This window comes from Emericellopsis atlantica, assembly GCF_019669845.1.
Source record: "Emericellopsis atlantica unplaced genomic scaffold F5Z01scaffold_32, whole genome shotgun sequence".
NCBI classification, from domain to species: Eukaryota; Fungi; Ascomycota; class Sordariomycetes; order Hypocreales; family Bionectriaceae; genus Emericellopsis; species Emericellopsis atlantica.
Genome location: NW_025764734.1, coordinates 1 through 18,619, shown reverse-complemented (window position 1 = coordinate 18,619; position 18,619 = coordinate 1). Strand labels below are relative to the sequence as shown.

The following is an 18,619-nucleotide window of genomic DNA, read 5'->3' as shown; positions in this document are numbered from 1 at the left end:
TCCTCACGGTGCTGCACGCATGAAAAGTCGATGATCCACTGCGATCCGTAGGTACATCTTGGCGTGTGTTGAATACCTTGTACGTACGCCAAAGCATGTGGGCAGGCAGGTCCATGCTGATGATGATGGTCAGCCTTAAAAGGTAATGCCCGAGGGAATCAATCACTTCTTGACTTTTGTCGTTTGGTGTGGCTCGCTTCTAATAATATCTGACCTACTACCAGTTAGGCTAAGTAGCCATGGTCGGCAAGTTTGATCGCTACATGTACCTTACTCAGCAGTCCCTCCAATTTCCCGGTCGTTGAAATTTGGATGCGGTCAGTCTATCCATACTCCGTACATCAGCTATTAATTACTAGGCCAGGCAGCTGCCGGCTGACTCTTCAGCATACTAATGTGCAGCAGGGGCAGACGCACGTGGTTTCTGGTGTTGGTCCCAACTCCCAAGGACAATCGTCAGTGCAGTAAGGTACTACTGTACACATTGATGTCGATCACCTTTGAGGGCACCGCCATCGTGGTGCGTCCAAGCCGGCCGGTCGGCCCTGGCCGGCATCGATTGGAAAATATTCGCCTGGGACAGCAAATGAGCTGAACGTCCGCGTCTCATCTCGCGCCGGGATGCCTTCCTCCCTCCTACCTAACTAAACCCGTTGTGGTCTAGAAGCCTGGAAGTGCTGACGCAGGTGGAGATGAGGCGCGTGAGCCGCCCAGTCGCGACGCGCCAAGCCCCCGTTTGTGCTCACTAGACTCGTTCATTTGTCACGACATCCAGAGATTCCAGACTCGTTCCTCCACAAGTTTCCTGGTTGTCGGCGGACTGCGGCCTAGTCTACTGCAGCACAGGCGTCGGGATTGGTCCCCCAGCTCGCTAGCTTCATGTACTTGGTAGGCATCTCGGGCAAAAAGGGGGCAGGGCGCAGCGTGGTACGGTGTTGTAGGTGACTCTGAGATCGTGCAAACACCTATTATAACCATCGCGTACGCCCACTCTCACCTTTGCCCTCTCTCGTCCGTACCAACGTCGCTTAATTAATCCACCTACGCTCGCTTCTTACCTACCAGGCCAACCCCATACACTCCTTTCCCAAGCAACCACCACGTACCGCTTCGCACAATCCACCGCCAGTATGCGTGTCGCCCAGCAGACCACCGTTGCCCTTCTGGCCGTCGGCGCCGTCGCCCTCGACCAGCGTGACATCAACGAGTGCACGGACTACGCCTCGGAGGTCTATTCCACCCTGATGGACATGCCCACCCCCGACCCCTCCCTCTACTCCTTCCTCGCCGAGCAAACACAGCTCGCCACCGTCACCGAGCTCTGCCAGATCCCTCAGGTCACCGGCTCCTTGGCCGGCGAGTACACCTCGTACGTCAGCTCCGTCACCAGCTGGATTGGCGAGCACAGCGGCATCATCGAGAGCCTCGTCGAGGCTTGCAGCGACGTTCCCGAGATCCAGAGCCTGCTCAGCGCTATGCCCATTCCCACCATGTGCTCCAACATCTCCTGGGCCGACGGTGGCTCGGACGCCAAGACGACTGCCACTGTCACCACTCCCGCCACCACCACGGCCACCACCACCGTCACTCCCACCCCTGGCAGCGACAACGGCGGCGAGGATTCGGGCAACGACAACTCGGCTGACGATGGCGGCAACGCTGCCGGTCGTCAGACCGTCGCCATCGGCGCTGCTCTTGCCGCTGTCGGCGCTCTTGTCGTCGCTCTATAAGGTGGCTTGATGCTGGAACTGAGAGGGGCGCCCCTTTACTCCTGGAAACATCCATGGTTTATTCGGCGCCTCCCTATCAAGATACCAATGGCCTTCGGACTGTACATACCTGGCAGGCGCGGGATAGAATAATGCAAACATACGATAATGTCCAATATACCTCGGGTCGCCTACTCTGTGCCGCGTCGTACATGTAGCCTAGTGAGTCGTACGTGACGGTCAACGGTGTGGCAAACGCCGGTAATCGAGTGGCCTCCTCACATGTACATGTTTCCCACACGACTCCCAGTCTGAACTGCTGGGTGAGGAGGCGCATTCGTGCAGCAGCAGGTTGATGCTCATCCACCTAACATGCCGCCCGTCCGGCAGAGGATTCGTGCCCTTCGATTGTGGTGTTTTTGACGGGTCTTGACGCTACAAGATCAGCGTTTTGTTAGCACGATCCAAACCATGAGGCGTCGATCGGGTTCTGTCAAAGTGCCACTCGGGCGCTGCAAGGCTTCCTCTCCAGCTGATGGAAATCCCCATCGGCACTCATGTCAACTCTACGACGAGCACATTCCAAGTCAGTAACGGTCAATACCGTGGTGCGTTGAAGTCGGCATTGTATAGTCCTTAGGCATTATAACGCTCATAGGCGACAATTGCTGCTCGATATTGGCACCACTCCCGACAAGGATATTGCCTCGCTAAGACAGACCAGCGCTAGCGACTTTGTCGAGTGAGTACGGTATCCTATTAACCAGACTAGTCTAGTACAAGGTACACACGCACATTGGTCAACCACTACTACGAGTAATGATCGCCGGCGTCAACGTTGGTGTTGGTCGGACCCAGGACCCTGCTGTCAAGGTGGGCTACGTGGGCCACGCGGATCTGGGGATGGGTATCCGATTTCGTGCTCTGCTCTCCAGCCTCCACGCAGGCGGCGCCACGCCTTGAGGATGCCGCTGCCCAATGCGTCCGTTGCGTTGGCGCTCCTGGGTAGGCGATGCGTTTTGCTAGCAGCTCTGCCAAGCTCCGTGGCATTCTGTCTGTGCAGAGCTGTCAGTCGAGATGGCGGCCCAAAGAAAGGCTTGTGACCAAAGGTCCCCTTCACGCACCAGACCATGGCGGGGAGCTCTGGCCATAGACTTGTTACAAGGCGAGAGCGATAGCGGTCAGCTATTGATATCGGCCGCAATCAGAATACGTCAAACATACTGATGCTCCATGAGTGCACAGCTGTCAACAGCGCGGTATGAGTCGCGTGTGAAGCGGGGTTGCACATCCTGCATGCCGCATCGGCACCATTCCAAACACCAACAAGTTAGTCTAACTTAATAGACTGACGTTGTTTGTCTCTGGAGAGGAATGTAGATGACCGTAGACCATGGTGAAGATCGGGGTGCAGAGTATACCGGATCTCGAAGTTTAGGAACCCGAACCTGGCGCCAGCACCCGCCGGTCGTCTTGTAGAGAACTTTCGAGCGATTGATGAATCGACAAGCCTTGAAGCCACGGTCAACAAGTGTTCTCTCTGATAAGGTACTGACACCTTGGCGCGACGGACTGGAACTGGAAGCACCACCCATAGTTCCCAAGGCGCTAATGCAAGCAGCTTGTGCCCCGGACATGCCAACGCGGGCATCGTTGCAGCAGACTGCATCAGCGTCTACAGTATCCGTACATACTGATCAACTTGGGGCCTGCTTTTCCCACGACAGCCTGCCTGCATCCGCTCAGCACTTGCGCCGGTAGGTCACGCACTGAACTCGTGTATCCAAGCAAAGCCGAATGTTTTCGCACTTCCAAAATAGTCCCGATTCGTGAGAAGGAGAAGAAAGGTCACACGTGATGTGATTGCAATTGTGACTATCGTTCCTTCCCCGCCTCCTCATCGCGCTAGCGTGATACGGATGGTCCGTGCGACCACCCTCCACTAGCTGCATCGCGGGCGTTTGGCTGCTTATCACTCGATGATCAACTGTATCAAGATACTCATGATTGAACAGACAATGCGACGACCAGCAGACTAGCTGGGTTTTCGAATTGCCCATGAGCAGAAGAGGGAATTAGAGGAGCTTATCAAGGTTTTGTTTGCAATTGCAAGAGCTTCTGCTTCATTATACGCCCATGATAAGGTTGATGTCTAGTACCCAAGGTAGGTACCGGTACCTCCATCCCTCCTCACCTTGCGCAACAGCTCAAACTCTAAGGTGCCTGGCCAGCCTCCATGTCCTTCACCTCCAGTCTCTTCTTGCCGCTCATGTCGCTCTATCAACCCATTTGCCGTCCCTCTGTCTGACTGATCTGCCCTTCCTTTTCTTTCACACACACATTATCATTGACCTCTTGTACTCTTTGCACTTCTTGGTCGACTGGTACTAGTATATTACAGCACTTTTATCCATCGCGCTCTTGTCGGACCATCCCAGACCGCCGGTCTCGCCCTCGTCACCCTGGGCATTTGTTTGCTCCTCTATCCATGCCGCCTCCGTGAAGGTGCGCAGCTACGGTTATCGCCATTGTCCCCGCTCGAACAAGCATCTGTATCGCCCATTTGCCCTCAGCAAATACTATACTTTGGGTGCCTACTCTTCTTTTTCGGTACCGACAGATGATTGTTGCATTGTACGAAACTACGGATACTTTGACATCCGATTGATTGTCGTTATCCACGTGCAATACATACTGTACAGAACCCCTGTAAACCGTAAGTCGTCCGTCCCACTTTACGAAGCTATCCGAATACGTACGGTGACTGACCGAATTCAGTACGTTGTCGACGTGGTTTTCAGTCCTGAACACGATCGCAGGGTAGAATAAACGGCCGACGATTCTCCAGTACTTTGGAGCACAGCGTGCCTTGCTGCTCAAACTGCTCTGATATGGCTACAATCGCTCTTGAACGGCCGCTTCCTCCCCACAGACCCGCTTCGGCTCTTAACGCCCCCATAACGCCTCCGCTGTCTCTCGAGGGCTTCAACACCCCTCCGTCTTCGCAAGACTTGCCATATCAACAATCCATTGTACCAAACAAGCACATTCCCGTTTGTCCACCTGGCTCCGGACAAACAGAGTCGCTCGAAACACCCCCCGATTCGCCCAACAGTGACGATTTTGCCCGCCAACCAACCCTCCTTCATCCCATCGATGACTTCACACGCCGTGATTCTGGACCATACTCCATCTTTGAGATTGACCCCACCACTGTTGCCAATGCCCTCGATATAGCTTCCCGCACTCCCCTACCAGAGCCTGCTCTTGTCTTTCCCTGGCTACACGGACTGCACCCACACAACCAGCTTCAACAGGCTTTCTTCAATGCCCGGAAGCGGGCGCACCGCAAGGCGCCGTCATGTATGCGAGGAATCACACTTGTCAAAGCTGATGGAGACCTGACCCGATCCCGCCTCAAGGGAGCTCTGGCTCCCGAGGAGCTGATTCGGGCTGATGCGTCTACACCAGTGTTCCATGAGGCTGATCCCCCTGAAGGCTTCTCCGTGCGAAATTTCCACATCCAGCCGCTGAAAGCTGCCTTGTTGTCTGACATTATCGTTTACGATGAGTGCGAAAAGACTGCCGCCCAGGTGGCTTGGCAATTCGCAACCGCCCAACAGCACTGGCGTGAGAAGCATTTGACAGGGGATGATGGTTTTCCGGAGTATCATACCTTCGTTTGCGTCGGGGACTTTGAAGATTTTGAAGAGAATCACAGACACATTGTCGCTGTCGATTCAAAGGGCTACGCGACTGGAGAGGTTCTTGACTTTATTGCCCAAGAGAGAAAAGAGATGTGGAACATGACGGAAGCGTCTGAAATCTCAAGAAACGTATTCATGGGTCCGACTCCCGAGCTGGGCAGCGCTGAGGAACAACAATTTGATATTTTGATTGAGTGCAGCGATGGAGCACGTCTCAACCCTGAGGCCCTGCAGCTGGTTGCTGAGAGTCCTGCCGAAGTCATCACCCAGCCATACCATGATTTCCCTTCATCTGGTAGTATCTTGCCGCCAACTTACAGTCACGCCGAAGCCGACGCCCTGTTGGAAACTTGCAAGTGGATCTATCACCTGGCACACGGGACCCGGCCGTGCGGCGTCGATGGTGATGGCGATGTTTCAATGGACATGGCCGACAAACATTCGACGCACATTGTGCCTCGCAAGATCTTGATTCACTGCGGCGATGGCTATACCGAGTCATCGATGTTGGGAATCGCATATTTCAGCTTCAGCACTGGACAGCCCGTGCCAGAAGCATGGCTGAAGCTACACACGGAAAAGGGCAGGAACTTCTTCGCATATCCCAGCGATGTCGCTCTTCTCAAGGCCATAGCGCCACGTCTTCTGACCGAGTCACCTGCGTGTCGAGGCAAGACACTATTGGACATCACGAACATGGTCAAGCAAGAGCCTTCGTGGCTGCCTGGCCTCGACGGTTCGCTTCCCAGCCGTGTCCTCGATTACCTGTACTTGGGTAATCTCGGACACGCCAATAATCCAGATCTACTCAAGGAGCTTGGGATTCGTCAGATTCTCAGCGTCGGCGAAAACGCCATCTGGCGAGATGGAGATTCGGAGGCTTGGGGGGAGGACAACGTCTACACTGTGGAACGAGTGCAAGATAACGGCATCGACCCGCTGACCGATCACTTCTCACGCTGTCTGGAGTTCATTGGTTAGTGCCCCTGGATTTGGGAGTCTGCATGTGAAAGAGCGCCGTGCTAACGTTGAGGCAGATCGCGGGCGACGGAACGGAACAGCAACACTGGTTCACTGCCGTGTAGGAGTATCGCGGAGTGCCACCATATGCATCGCTGAGGTCATGCGTACTTTTGGAATGTCCTTCCCGCGAGCATATTGCTTTGTGCGAGCTCGCCGTTTGAACGTGATCATCCAACCACATCTGCGCTTCGCGTACGAGTTGCTCCGCTGGGAGGAGCATCTACAGACGAAGAAAGATCCGAATGCCCGCGTCAAACGCGAGATGGAGTGGGCAGAAATTACGCGAGAAATTGCGCTCATGAACCGACCGTATTCAAGATAATTGGATAAGTATTCACGTTTATATGCGCTGGTATCATTGCGCGCGACGGGGCGGTTAGGGGGTCGCCACACCTTGATGGCTTGGAGGACGGCAACATCAACAATGCGAGTGGTATACGAGTATGGTTATCTGGATTTGGATCGCAGTATTATTCTGGAATTGGGTTACGGCAACAAAGTGAGCAAGAGCACTTGCAAACACACGACAGGAATTGAGTTTCGCAAGTGTATAGTGAGCGATGTTGGATATGAGAAGCATGAGACTGATGACTTTTTTTTTGCGATTTGGGCCTGTAAATCCGAATATGCGGTCGAATAATTGTACACATTTTGCGACGTACTATTGCGCGTGCATGATCGGGTCGAAGACGATGTTATCGTGCGCAGAGTATGCACGAAGACGAGGCTTGGGAAGAGTATCGGCAATATTGATGATATATGGCAAGCGAGCAAACAGCCAAAGGCCCAAACAAGGTCATTCAGTGCTATAAAACCGTAAACGAAGACGCTGAACTCCGACGGCGAGCGCCCATTGTACGGAAACAGGGAGGTATCAATGTGCAAACACGCATACGTAGCACACCCGTCCTATGCAAAACGTGTTGGAATAGAAGTGACAAGCAAGCCCATGCAGCGAAAAATTACCATCGTCATCCTCAGGCTGCAGACTCGCTCCTATTGTCGTCCCCTTCGAGCACTCTGTAACAGGTTAGTCCGTAGCTCGAGCGACGGGGACTCTGCGAGCAGAAAAAACTTACGAGAATTGCTTCACCAGATATCCCTCACCACCATTCTCCATATCGATATTATATACGTAGAAGCCGCCGTCGCTTGTCACCACCATAACTTGCGGGCTGCTGCTGCTCATGGCGACGACGCTCCGTGGCGGCGCGCCGCCGCCGCCGCCGGCTATGCGAGACATCTGCGACCCCGTTGCGTTGTTGGACTTTGGGATCTTGATAAAGGCAAAGTCGCGCAGGGGCTCCCACATTTCGGTCACGGTTTGCGGAAGGTAGGATCCCACCACGCCGGCCACGCCGCGGCCTACAATCTGCGAAGAACGACGGAACATGTTGCTGAACGAGCCAGACTGCCTACGGTGACCCGGTCCAGAACCATTATTCCCACCGCTGGCAGCGTCGGCGTCGCTCCTAGGGGACTCTGTCGCGCTGTTCCCGGGCGAGTCTGCTTCGTCATAGGACCGTGCCCGCGACCAACGGTCTTGCCTCTGGGGCTCGGGGGGTTCTATAGGCGCGCCACCCGGCGTCGCATGGGTGGGTGGTGGCCCAAGCCGGAAGATGTGGACGGTGTCCGACGTGGACGACACACAGAGCAGCGTCGAGCTCAGGTTGAAGGACATGCTGTAGATGCGCGAGGGATATGTTCCTCTCCGGAATTGATATAACTTCTGGCCGCCGGGTACGGAGAAGACTCGGATGATGGTGCCCGTCTCTGAGGCTGTGGCCAGCAGGGTCCCGTCGTTGCTCAGGCACAGGCAGCTCAGAGGGGCGCGGTGGGCTTCTATCACATTGACTGCCTTCTTAAGAACAGTGTCGAAGATGAGCACCTTGCCAGACGTAGGCGACACATAGGCAGACTGCGGCGGCGCATGGGCTGGTCTCCGAGCGTTCTCGGCTTCTTCGCGCGGCTCGGGCAATGGGTAGGCGAGCAGGCAGTTTTCGGACGAGGGCGAAAGCGCACAGATGGCGTCGGGGTTCGGGGATGTATGTATCGTGTGGAGAAGGGACATGTTGGAGATGTCGTAGAGATAGATTTCCTCTTCGAGGATGACGGCGAGGCGCTTGCGGTTGAGGCGGACTGCGAGCACGGCAGATGGGAATGTGAGTTCGCAGATGACGGATCCTCTCTGCAGCGACACTATCAGCTCAAGCTGACATACGGCTGGGGGACCTGCAAACTGACCTTGGTGTTCTGTATTATCAAGTGCCGGGGCGTGAGGGTGAGTGCGACAAGCGAAGTCGAGAAGAGCATCTCGATGATAGCTGTGCTCCCTTCATCGCTGCTAAAGATTCGAGAGAACGGGTCGGTGTGATATATACGGAAGCCTTTCGACGTTGCTGTCACAAGGTCAGCTCGAGGAGCGGGTGCAAGGCGCCAGCTGGCGACGTACCGACGGCGAGACAGCTGTGGTCTTGGTTGAAGGTGATGAAGTTGAGCGTCGGCGTCGCCATGGCGGGCGGTAGCGCCTGTAGCGCAATGGCACGGATCGGAGGACCAGGCGACTGGGCTTCAGTTTGCCGTAGACTGGGGTTCCTCGCGCTTGGAGGCTTGACCTGCTGCTGTCGTCGAAGGAGGATAGTTCGGGTCTTGCGACGCCCAGTCGGCTTAGAGGTTGGGGTCGGTTGGTTGAGGTAGGTGCAATCAATACAAGGCCGGGGAAGTCGCGACCCCGAGACCTGCCAGAAGAACCTGGTCAGGGGTGGTGCTGGACTCGACAGAGATGCGTGAGTGCTTGTGTGAGGTATATAAGAAAGGTAGATGCAGTCCCGAGAGCACCAGAGGCTGGGTATCCCATAATTAGTCCTGGCCTGTACCGTAGTCCTAACTTACCTTAATCGCAATCACCTGCGCAGCTTGGCGTACCGTGACCTAGCCAGCGACCAGCCCCACTCTTATGATGCCGCCGGCCGCGCCGCTGCCTGCTCGCAGCTCTCTGCCTGTACAGGGCCACAGGCCACTGCGGGGTTGCAGGCACAAGCGCTAGGCGCAAATGGGACAGGCAGGACAGACGACTCCATGTTTCTGATGTTTTTTTCTGTCTTCGGATAGACGATAGCTTCACCATACTACACAAGATCCCTTGTAGTCGACCCCCCTTTTTTTCCTTCAAATGGTGCAAGCCCATCAGGCACTTTTTGGGTTTCAAATTACTTCTCGAACTCATATGCAACATCTGTGCCTATCTCATTGGCCTTCCGCTTACCCTACACCATCTTTCCTCGGCTGCGACAGAGGGGTTTGTTCGGGCATATATACAAGGCTCCTCGAGACTCCTTTTTGGGGAAACTCGTAAACAGAATGACCGCTTCAAAGGCAACAAAGTGGGCTGCTAGGCCAGACAGGTCACAAGCGTTAGATGATTTGATCATGGGTGTAAGTTGATATTGTCACAAGTTCTTAACCCAGGATCAATCAACTTTTGCCCGAAACGAAATTCGCTAACACAAACAAGACAAACAGCAGCAGTATTACTTCGAAGAGAAGCGTTGAGCGCCTGTACTACCCCAATGAACCACACTTCTTCCGCTTCTTCGTGAAGAAGCCCCAGAGGAGGGCCCCTCTGATCAACCGAGGCTACTGGCTTCGACTCCGGGCTATCGATGTCATAGTTCGCCAATTCTTAGAGAGACCATCGAGCAAGAAGAAGGTTGTGATCAACCTGGGTTGTGGGAGGTATGTCGCCTGACCGCTTGCATTCCGCCTACGCTCACCACAAGCAGTGACGTCGTGCCATGGCAGTGTCATGTGCGGTACCCTCAGATCAGCGAGGATGCTCTCTTTGTGGATATTGACTACCCGGATCTCATGCGCAAGAAGCGAGCTATTGTTCTGCAGACCCCCCAGCTTCGAGATCTTCTGGGCACTGATGTCACGATCAGTGAGGACGACAATGACCCTGTTCTTCTCAAGAGCGCGAGGTACTGCCAGCTGGCCTGTGACTTGCGTGAACTCGAAGCACTGCGCCGGACGCTAGACTCTATTTTACTGCTCGAAGACGCGGAAGTATTGTTCGTTGCCGAAGTATCAATCACCTACATGGACACTCCCTCCGCCGATGCTTTGATCAAATGGGCTAGTGGTATTGGCCAAGGTATGCGATAATCGACTCTGCCACACGGACAGCACAAGTAACAGTATACAGCCGAATTCTGCCTGCTGGAGCAGATATTGCCAAACGGCCCAGATCATCCCTTCGCGAAGACAATGTTACGCCACTTTGAGAAGCTCAACACACCGATCAAGTCTGTGCAACAATATCCAACGGTTGAGAGCCAACGACAACGCTTCAAAGACCGAGGCTGGGCTCAAGTAGACATTTGGGATCTCTGGGAAGCCTGGTCATCATCAATCTTCATGACAAGCGCCGAACGGATGGCACTGGACCAGGTCGAGCCATTCGATGAATGGGAAGAGCTTATGCTATTTGGGCGTCACTACTCTGTGCTTCATGCGCAGGCCTCGCCCACTGGTGTAGAGAACACAGCTCTGAAGAAGCAAGCTCCGGCACCCTTGGTATACCCGTTTCGTCTCGAGATTACGACAAGATCACCTTCAAGACCAATAAAAAGGCGGTTTGGCCAAGCAATGACCCTTCACAACTCAAAGGGGCAACCCTTTGGTGCGCATCTGTACGGAATGGGTGCCGACAGTCGTTCGGACAGCTACGACCTGTACAGAGTAGACGCTTCATCAGGGTCTTTAAAGCTCCCCGTTGACGGACCTGGGCCTCGGATGTGCTACACCTTGACTGACTTGGGAGACTACGGAACCTTGCTCGTTGGGGGACGCAGCTCTCCATCAAAGGCTTTCCGAGATTGCTGGATACTACCCAAAGGCCCCGGAGGAAGTTGGCAGAAGACGTGGGAGCTGCCAAAGCCACTTTACCGGCACAATACCTGCAGACTCGGAGACTCAAGCCTCGCTCTGGTTATAGGAGGTCGTAACGGCTCCGTGGGTGTTTCGGACGACAGCTTCCTCTTCGACCCCGACAAGGGTTGGGTTAAGTGCGAAGTTCGAATTCCATTGTCTGAGCCGCTGTTTGGAGCTGTGCTCTGCTGCTCGAGACCGCAGACGAGGGCTGGCTTCTTCGAGGGGCTATATTGCGGCGGCTTGCGTCCTGATGGCACCCTCAACCTGGACCGCTATACCTGGGAATTGGTTATCGCTGAGGAAGTGGTAGGTTGTGTTGATTGGAGTGAAGATATTGTGCTAACGCAAAGCAGCCTTTGATTCGATTCTCTAAAATTTCCTCTCCCCGCCTCGCGGGGGATTCGTTGTCCATTTTCGGCGCTGAAGTGGTTAATATCGAGGGCTTCCCTGTGATATGTGGAGGCATCGGTAACGCGCCGTCACACCAAGGGCAGACCATTACTGTCTTGGATGCAAGCAATGGACCGCTCTCTATCATTGGACTTGTGACCGCTGGAGAAAACGCTGCCGATTGGCCTTTCATGATCGGGTCGTCCATCATCACAGACGGCCACAGTCTGAATGTATTTGGCGGTGGTGCAACGTGTTTCTCCATGGGCACGTTCTGGGAATCAAGAACGCACCGCATGGAGCTTATGGGTCAGTGGGAGCTTGGGGGTTATGGCGGCCGGAAGCCAGCTCCCGAGTATCTGGAGAGCCCCAAGTTACTTCTGGCAGGGGATGGACCTACACGGTCTGTGAGTGCCAAAGTCAAGGCGGAAGTCATCTCAATTCCTCGCATGCGAGTCAAGTCGAGCGCGGAATTTGAGGCGCTCGTGAAAGCTGGCAAACCAGCCATCTTAGAAGACGTGGACCTCGGCACTTGCAGAGAGGCGTGGACATCTGAGAAGCTGATGGGCATGACAGGCTCCGAGCAGGAGGCAAGTTCATAACCTTCATGGGGTTATATATATTGACGATGTTGTAGGTTGTGGCTCATGAGTGCCCTGACGATACGGAAAAGATGGACTTCAACTCCAAGAATTTCCGGTACGTGACTGATCAATTCAAGAACATTATCAAAAGAATCCAGTCAGGAGGGAGGTTATATATCCGGTCGCTATCTACTGACAACCCCACTGATCAACCGGCGAACTTGGAGAACGACTTTCCTTCTTTAGCAGAAGGCTTTACCCTCCCGGAAGAACTGGCTTTTGTCAAGGAGAATCTCTTCAGCTCCGTCCTGAGAATATCGGGTCGGGTGAACATGTGGCTTCACTATGATGTGCGTGCTCCTAGGCGAGCTTGGGTCTTGCACTTGGCTAATATTGTGTCAGGTTATGGCCAACGTATACGCACAGGTCCACGGCTCAAAGCGCATGATTCTGTTTCCGCCGAGCGATGTCAGCCACTTATCATTCGCTCCAGGAGCATCAAGTTCCAGCCTGGATGTCTTCGCCTCGCTTGAAACTACTTCGTTACAGTCCACTCGCCCACACGAAGCAATCCTTGGACCTGGCGACGTCTTATTCCTGCCCCCAATGTGGCTCCACACAGCTACGCCGACGAGCGACTTGAGTGTCGCTGTGAACATCTTCTTCCGCGACTTGCAGGACGGCTACTCTACCGGCAGAGACGTCTACGGCAACAGAGATCTGGCGGGCTATGAGAAGGGCCGACACGAGGTGGCGAAGATTGCCAAGAGCTTTGAGCAACTCCCGGCGGAAATTCGCAGGTTCTATTTGGATAGGCTTGCGGATGAGTTACGACAAGCCGCAGGATGAGACGGACTGTAGAGGGTGTGTTCCTTGATAGTCGGAGGACCGGGGCCATCACGCACGCATAGCCCAGAACTCAAGATTGCAGTCGAAGAAGCCGAGGTGACGTGCCGACATGACGAATCATCAGGGGCTTTGCAGCCTCCACGGTGACAAATGAAACAAGCAACACTTTGGAATGGATATGCCAACGCCAACCACCCACCCCAAGGCCTAGGCCGCACGCTACGAGATCTGATCAATCCGACTGGACAGAGCTCAATACACGGAGGGTGTCGACCTCGACAAGGATCATAGATACGTAGCACTGAAATATACTCTGCACCAGGTCGTTCCCGTGCGGATGTTCCAGAGTTCTAGGCCACAATTGCGCGCTGCGGGCGCCGCGGGCATTCGGCTATCGGCGATTCGGAAGGGCCTAGTGGCGGTTTATGTTTACTCATGGCAACTGGGATGACTTGTGCGTAAAATCGTAAATCATTCCACGGGAAGGACGAGCACTGAGGTGTGTGGCTCGCATGATACATGTATGATGGCGCAGCTCATTCAATGGCTCTGTAGTAGTGATGGTTTGGTCACACGCATCATGGCAAGACATGTCTGGGTCAGGTAATAATAGCAATGCGCAACAAGTGCTTGACTTCTGTACATTGGTGTAGTCGCTGAATAGAGAGTCGTAATGTGTACAATCCACCCTCAGCTGCGCAGACCATGAGAACAGGCCCCGGCCGAGCCGTCGCGCGCTGAGGATAAACAATCAATGCTAATGTCGTAAGCTCGTAATGATAACGACGTGATACAAGAGTGGTATCGACATGCCCGCTTCAAATGCCCAAATTAACTCCAGGATATCCCAAACATCAGTCCCCTCTATGCTTTTATTACCCTTCCAACGTATGTGATGTGGCGTCATGGTAAATGTGAAAAGTGTCGTGACCGCCAAAACTCGGGCCTTCCCTACCGAACTTGTCGTCGGGATGCCAATGACGGATCACGGCGTGACGCGTCTGGCGGATGTTCTGGACGAAATCTTGCTCGTAGAAAGAACCCGATGAAGAAGTCCAAATCTTTGACTCGAGCCGCGCCCCAGGACGGACGGGCCGGTGTACTGCTTGCTGTCGAGGTCGCCAATCGAGTCACTGCCGGATTCCGAGCTCGGACTCGCTGGGGACCCTTTGCGCCTGAACTCAGCGTCCCAACCGTACAAGTCATCCGGGGGTGGCGTCCGGCCAGATGCGGAGTCGTGAAACTCCACAGTAGTGTCCAGGTGATGATACAAGGAACCATTACCCAGAAAGTCGGAAACATCCCGTATCTCTATGACTGGAGAAGGCGGCAGACTGCTAGGAGACGACTGGTCGTCTATAGCGTCTGTCATCATCGTATCCTTATCAAAGCCTGCGGCATCCTGGGCTGTCTGACAAGGGACAGCTGCTGGCACGTCGACACACGAGAGCGATCCTGAAATGGCGCTGTCGGAGTCGGGGGCCACGCCGAGGGATGAATCGACCGAAGTGACCAATGAGGCTGGTGCCCCGTGCTCCCGGCATCCAGCCGAGGGCACCGGAGTGGCGGGCGCTTGTACGGTAACTAGGGGCCCGACCGTGTCACTACCAGTCCTCCCATCTTCTTGCGTATCATTGCCACCTGGCCCATCCACCGGGCCATGTTCGGTATTGAGAGCACACGACACACGACGACCAGGGTGAGGCTCCTCCCATGAGGGAACAAAATTGAAACGTCGTCGTCGTGCGGAAGAATGAGAAGTAATGGAGACAGACACGGCCTGTGACCCTCATAAGGGATTACTGTGTCGCGGCACGTCGCCGTTGTTGGACGTCGGCATTGGTCGCTTGTTGTTGTTGTTGTTGGACCCCTTGCGATGGAAACCGAGTTTGGCGCCCATCTTCTTCCAGCCCTTGTTGTGTGCTGCCATGGCGCGCTGGAAGCCACCAGGCGAGTGCGCCCAGTCGTTGGGAGTAGGTGGTGTCGTGGGCGGGGTCATGGGTTCCATGACCGGGGGAGAGTTTCCGTCACTGTCGTCCGTCAAGCCTTCTGAATCGAAGACGTGGTTGGATCCCGAGCGAGAGGCGACGCCGCCCACATTGAGGTATGGAGGATAGATGGGTGATCGCGCATGCTCGTGGCTGTGGTTGTCGAGGTGAAGCGGGCTGACGGATTCGAGGAAAGGAACCAGCAAAGAATCGTTCATCAACTCGTGCACAATGCGCCCTGCCTCCTCGAGGTGCATCGGATGCGGCGGTTCAGGCGTTGCAGGAAGACGGAGCAATCGATCGCGTACACGAGACGGAATGTTTACCTCACGGGGTGAGCATGGCGCGATGTAGACTTGCATCAACTTGTCCCAGAGGTCGCACAACTGAGCGCGAGCGTGTGGGTCGGAGGCGCAGTCGGCTTGGATTTGGTCGTGAACGGCTGCGTATCGCTGCAGGTCAAGAGTGAATTCAAGCGTCTCCATGCAGTGATTCTGGGAAAGGTACGCGGTGAAAGCACTCAGAGTCCATGGCGGAGGAGCCACATCCAGCAATATCTCCGTTAATGTAGGCGGGTTCGACCCCATGTCTGATCGTGGTGAAGAGGGAGAGGAAGTGAAGACGCCACTGGTGCGCCTGGAATCCGTCACATCAAAAAGGGTAAAGTCCTCGAAGGCAGACGAGGGCCTAGGCGAGGATTCTTGAGAAGCCGGCGAAAGAAACGACGTTGGCGGCGAGCTCAAGGTAGTCTGAATCATTGCCATCAAGGCAATCAATCCAGCTTCCGAGGCGGCGATCCTGGAGAGGCCGTATGCTGCGCTGTTCCTTGACTGCTGTTCCCCGAAGTGTTCTAGGGAAAGGCTCGTGTGGCGGACCGCGAGACTGCGTGAAATGATTCTCCCAATTGCGTTGCATCCAAGGGCAACAGAGAGTTGCGAGAGGTGCCAATCCCAAGAGAAATTCCTCCAGGCACGTGAGACGGATCGATGTTGCGTGGCTCGGGATGGATCAGTCGTGCTGATGCTGTAGAATGGGTCGCTAGAGCTTGCTTGGATGTCGGTGGTCAAGAGCGTTCGAGAGAGTGTGTGTGTCGGAAAGGTCGCCTGGTTTGAAGGGTCCTTGAGAAAGTTAGAAAGCGCGGATAGCAGGGGGATCAATCGGAAGCAGAGAGAGACGATTGAGATCTCGGAGAATAAGACGGCAGCGTGGACGATATACACTGTCTCCCTCCCCCCAAGGCTCAATCGGCAGATGAGTGTACGGATAGGTAAAATCCACATACGTACCTGATTGCAACTAGGATGAGCACAAACGAGAGGATGAAGGGCAAGCACAATATTAGAAAGGGAATAGTTGGTGTGATAGAGTCAGTGAAGATGGTCAGATGAGAGGGAAGAACGAGAGTTGTCACGATTCGTTTTGCCCGCGAGAAGAGAAGAGAACCAGTGGTCGACCGTCCAGTGCAGTCAGTGCAGTGCAGTGCAGTGCGTTCACCAGCGCGCAGACAGACATCAACCAGCATGAAGTGTGTGTGGATAGTCAAAACTCACTTGCAAAAGCCTCCACGCCTGGCTCCACAATGTAGCGCATGACTGGGGGGACACCCTTGGAAAAAGAGGGCGCTCTTGAGCCCCTCCTTGGCCCTTGCTTGCCTCCATGTCTTCTCGTCTTAGCACTGTGCAGCCTGCGCGCCCTACGGAGGACGAATGTTGATCGCTGGGCGAGCTCCGTCGACGCCGTCGTGGATCGTGTTTCGACCACGGAGCATCCATCACATCGCACGGACAGTCATCTTACACATGGCTATTCAATGAGACAGGTATCTGAGCGTAAACTCTGCTCGTTGTGCCCAGCCTCCACGAAGCCTCTCCATTCGACCCGTCATCTCGAACAATCTACCCTGATGGACAGACGATTATGGGCTCACTTGGAGGCGAGAATGGACGAGTCGGCGTTAGCAGCGTCAGCATGATGCGCGGGGCGTCCATTGATCGTCCGCAACGCCAGCCACTGGCCCCCAGCAGACACGGAAGCGCGCTAGAAGTCAGTCTGGAACGGAGGCTGCTCCTGGTGGCGGGCGCCTGGCACTGTGCGCGCAAGCGTTGCACTATGTCAATGCGCTCGCTGCCCGGAAGGCGCCGGCTCACCTTCTAGAAGACTTCCAAGTAGATCCTGAGAGCACATGGGCATCGCCTGATTGGTCGCGGGAGGTCTCATGCCTGGGGTTGACCAGGCGCTAATTGCTTGGTACGTGCACACGCACGGTGCCCCAGCGTTGCTGCCACACCCCGCCCGCAGCCTGACAATCATTACTGTCCAAGTACGTACTTGTCATTGTTCGGCCTGACACTGTGTGCGCCGTGTTCACTGTTTGCGGCGAGGCAAGCATGCGGTGAAGCTCAGTCTCTCGCAGCGGTCTGGATCTGTAGGACATCAAACCGTGCAGCGCGGTCGGGAGCACAGTCAACAGAGTGCACCGTACGGTCCGTACACGGGACAGCTGACACTGATGAATGGCCCATGCTCCAGTCCATGCCGGCCTTCGCGCGGGTGCGTTGGAAACGAGCAGGGCACGCGCCCACTTGCGACATTCATCAGGACACTTTTCTCCCAAACACTAGTCCGTGACACTGTGCTGCTGCCAAAGGAGTTGGGGGATAATGCCGATCGCTTAGGTACGTAGAGCGCTGGCGATGATGCAGTGCCCAACCACAGGTGGGTAGCCTAGTAACAAGTAAAATGGGGCAGTCGCGGTGGGAGACGCCAGAATCAAGCCAGTGTGACCTCTCAAATGCTCAAGAATGGCAGGTCGTTTCCCCATTCTACTGCACCTCATCGAAGCCAATCTGGCTCCATGTCTATCGGGATCTGAAGCGACCGGTAATAAGATCAATGCAGCTATCACCACCGTGCCATGCCATGCCCTTTCGCGGGAGACCGCATCGCGAAGCGGAAAGAAGGAGGAATAGAAGAAAAGACGATATTACCTCTTCCCCTGTATCCGTAGGCTGAGGATTTTCAAATTGTGAGTGCAGCGGACTGTGCAGTGCCGCTGGTTGGCATGCTATGATTGCCACCGCTGGCTTGTAGCCGCTCGCGCGCCCTTTGACCATCACCTGCCCCTTGCTGCTCTTGTTTGGCTAACATGTCATTTCACAGGTCTCAGAAGCGAAAAAGGCCTCATGGTTGATTGCCCGCACTGACAGAGACATGTGCTCCGTGTTGCTGGCCACATCTCCTCGCACGGAGCCCAATTGCTTACACCTGGCCCGTCGGATCGAGCGTCATTGCGTGCCTGGAGGCGCTCGTGCTACATACGTAGTAGGAGCAGGCACATAAACACCTGTGATGATGAGCCTACCTTACAGCGGGGCTAGGCTCGATTGAGATTCTGCCGTTAGCGGTGAAAAGGTAACACCGGAAGGGTGAGAACCTGA

At 54.9% G+C, this 18,619-nt stretch overlaps 5 protein-coding genes across 5 annotated transcripts; 3 read left to right on the top strand and 2 right to left on the bottom strand.

Annotated features, from left to right (window-relative positions):
- Positions 1-1,130: 1,130 nt before the first annotated feature.
- F5Z01DRAFT_628689 (uncharacterized protein) lies at positions 1,131-1,730 on the top strand (the record flags this gene model as incomplete). The annotated part of the gene is made up of 2 exons (XM_046261615.1): positions 1,131-1,547; positions 1,620-1,730. 2 exons carry the CDS (start codon positions 1,131-1,133, stop codon positions 1,728-1,730), a joined length of 528 nt encoding a protein of 175 aa, XP_046114710.1.
- A 2,499-nt stretch (positions 1,731-4,229) lies between these two features.
- F5Z01DRAFT_338931 (uncharacterized protein) lies at positions 4,230-6,980 on the top strand. Its single transcript, XM_046259195.1, has 3 exons — positions 4,230-4,425; positions 4,488-6,392; positions 6,454-6,980. The coding sequence occupies exons 2-3, from the start codon at positions 4,601-4,603 to the stop codon at positions 6,759-6,761; spliced, it is 2,100 nt and encodes a 699-aa protein (XP_046114709.1). The 5' UTR covers positions 4,230-4,425; positions 4,488-4,600; the 3' UTR covers positions 6,762-6,980.
- A 272-nt stretch (positions 6,981-7,252) lies between these two features.
- On the bottom strand, positions 7,253-9,142 carry F5Z01DRAFT_338843 (WD40-repeat-containing domain protein). The gene is made up of 4 exons (XM_046259194.1): positions 8,892-9,142; positions 8,684-8,838; positions 7,519-8,627; positions 7,253-7,459 (listed from the first exon to the last, which is right to left on the bottom strand). Exons 1-4 carry the CDS (start codon positions 8,950-8,952, stop codon positions 7,417-7,419), a joined length of 1,368 nt encoding a protein of 455 aa, XP_046114708.1. The 5' UTR covers positions 8,953-9,142; the 3' UTR covers positions 7,253-7,416.
- A 371-nt stretch (positions 9,143-9,513) lies between these two features.
- F5Z01DRAFT_339002 (leucine carboxyl methyltransferase) lies at positions 9,514-13,369 on the top strand. Its single transcript, XM_046259196.1, has 7 exons — positions 9,514-9,874; positions 9,954-10,174; positions 10,222-10,592; positions 10,644-11,677; positions 11,725-12,351; positions 12,399-12,695; positions 12,748-13,369. The coding sequence occupies exons 1-7, from the start codon at positions 9,800-9,802 to the stop codon at positions 13,192-13,194; spliced, it is 3,072 nt and encodes a 1,023-aa protein (XP_046114707.1). The 5' UTR covers positions 9,514-9,799; the 3' UTR covers positions 13,195-13,369.
- A 533-nt stretch (positions 13,370-13,902) lies between these two features.
- On the bottom strand, positions 13,903-15,946 carry F5Z01DRAFT_693534 (uncharacterized protein; the record flags this gene model as incomplete). The annotated part of the gene is made up of 2 exons (XM_046266220.1): positions 13,903-14,974; positions 15,011-15,946. The coding sequence occupies 2 exons, from the start codon at positions 15,944-15,946 to the stop codon at positions 14,180-14,182; spliced, it is 1,731 nt and encodes a 576-aa protein (XP_046114706.1). The 3' UTR covers positions 13,903-14,179.
- Between the last annotated feature and the right edge of the window lie 2,673 nt (positions 15,947-18,619).